Source organism: Octopus bimaculoides, chromosome 17 (assembly GCF_001194135.2).
Source record: "Octopus bimaculoides isolate UCB-OBI-ISO-001 chromosome 17, ASM119413v2, whole genome shotgun sequence".
Lineage (NCBI taxonomy): Eukaryota > Metazoa > Mollusca > Cephalopoda > Octopoda > Octopodidae > Octopus > Octopus bimaculoides.
Window position 1 is genome coordinate 7,678,104 of NC_068997.1, and position 2,181 is coordinate 7,680,284.

The window sequence follows — 2,181 nt, forward strand, 5'->3', positions numbered from 1 at the left end:
TATATATATATATATGTATGTATGTATGTATGTATGTGTGTATATATACATACATGTGTGTATGTATGTATATGTATATGTATATGCATGTATGCGCATATAGGATAATATATTATTACTTTAGTTTATCTGAAAGCCAATTACATTCTCACTTCAGTTTTCCATTAAATTAATATATTTCTCCAAGTCAGAACTATATTTCCATTCATTATGTTTCTATGAATTAATTACTTTTATTCTTTATTGATTTATTTCTATATTTTGCATTTTTATTTATCTATTCTCCTCTTCAGATATGTTTAATTGGTGACATATTTATTGGTGTTGCGAAAATAGATTTGTGCGCACGCGTGTGTGAGTGTGTGTATGTTGTGTATATGTTTCCTGATGAAGGGACATTGTCCACATGGTTTGTAAGATTTTTTATTAATTTTTCTACCAGCGCATGAACTCTGGAAATGGCCGTAGAAAGTGAACTTCTTCCAACTGTATTATATACCTTATATACCGTTGATATATTTTTTAAAATCCACCGAACTCTATGGGTCTTTTAAGTGAATCTCTTAACCGGTCTTCGTTTTAATACACACACAAAAAAAAGGAAAATAATGTTATCACTTCTCTTTTTCTCACACTTCCTTTCAAACGTATCCCACATGGGTCTTATTTACATGTATTTTTATGTATATTTAAACATATACTCTTTTATTCTTTTACTTATTTCAGTCATTTGACTGCGGCCATGCTGGAGCACCGCCTTTAGTCGAGCAAATCGACTCCAGAAATATAACAAAATAACGTCGGTAACTTCTGCTCGTAGTAGTAGTAGTAGTAGTAGTAGTAGTAGTAGTAGTAGTAGTAGTAGTAGCATATAGTAAGACTATTCCAGGAAAAATGGTGACTGTACTCTGACAATAATTATGCCAGCAGTTACGCCTCGCTGCAAATATCGTATAAGCTCGCCCTGTAAAACTGGGTTTTTTTTTTTAATACGCAAATCTGATTGGAAAGATCTATGTTGCTGCCATCACTCAAAAATCCGGGAAACGTTTCATATAATTTTATTGGTCAGATATTTGCTGACGTCATTATTCAATCTGTCAAATTTCCGGTTGCTGTTTACAAACAGATCCCGATTGAGAATCAAAGTGTAGACGTGCTACACGTGCATATGTGTGTGTGCATGTCTTTATGTGTTTCATGTATGCATGTGTGCATGTATAAAGCTATACTGACCCGTCGAGACTGAAGCAGTGAGCCGCTGTAAGTAACCAAACTTCGTCTATAAGTGTGGCTCCACAACTGCGGATGCTAGGTTCGTTGTCTTCTGGTGTGAAGTAAGTGGCTGACAATAACACTAACCAGGGGAACTCCTTATTCTGAACAGCATTACCACCGATTATCGAACTGACAAAAGCTGAAAAGAGATACGCATTTACATGAGGTTTTAAGTGCCTCCGGCAGGAGAGCAATTCAAACTAAATGCATGGCTATTGAATGAGTATAATTATAGAAAATATTTAAACTAACATTTTCACCAAACACCTATAAATATTTCTTTTAAAAATGACTTAAACAAATCGTAGCCCAAATATTTTTCATTTAAAATAATTAAACTCCATGCGGTGCAAAGAAATTAATGAAAACACAAATGTCTTAACGTCATCGCTTGCCCAAACGAATAGACAATTATCATTCAAAAAGCGGAAGTCCATACCAACTTTCTAACGGAAGTGAGGTTGTACACAAAATAATATATGACATATATTATACAAATATTATACAAATATATTATACAAAATAATATATGACAACCACCTTACAAACTGCAAAGTATCGACTTAACCTCCATTTTTTATTAAAACTAATCATTACTTGAAGAGTAGAGATCACTCCATATTTCTTTTCTTAACGTAACATTATTTCCCTAAATGAGTCACTAACTTTTACAATTCTATCTCCAAATATTCCAACCTCATTTATTATTCTCCTGTATCTAATAACGTGACTGGAAAACACGTTTTGTTTGCGCCAAAGGAAACGATGCAATACGCAAATTGAAATTATCAATTTTATTATAAATACTAATCACAATTTTTTTTATTTATACACCATGCAAACACACGCACTTATATGTACATGTATATGCATCATACATACATTATATATGTGTATATATAT

General features: G+C 32.6%; 1 protein-coding gene across 1 annotated transcript in view; it reads right to left on the reverse strand.

Annotated features, from left to right (window-relative positions):
• LOC106874038 (ovochymase-1-like) overlaps window positions 1-2,181 on the reverse strand; it is a 41,497-nt gene that overhangs the window by 35,986 nt on the left and 3,330 nt on the right. The window contains exon 2 of the mRNA XM_014921600.1: window positions 1,237-1,417. Within this exon, the coding sequence (XP_014777086.1) occupies window positions 1,237-1,417 (181 nt within the window). The remainder of the gene's footprint in view (window positions 1-1,236; window positions 1,418-2,181) is intronic.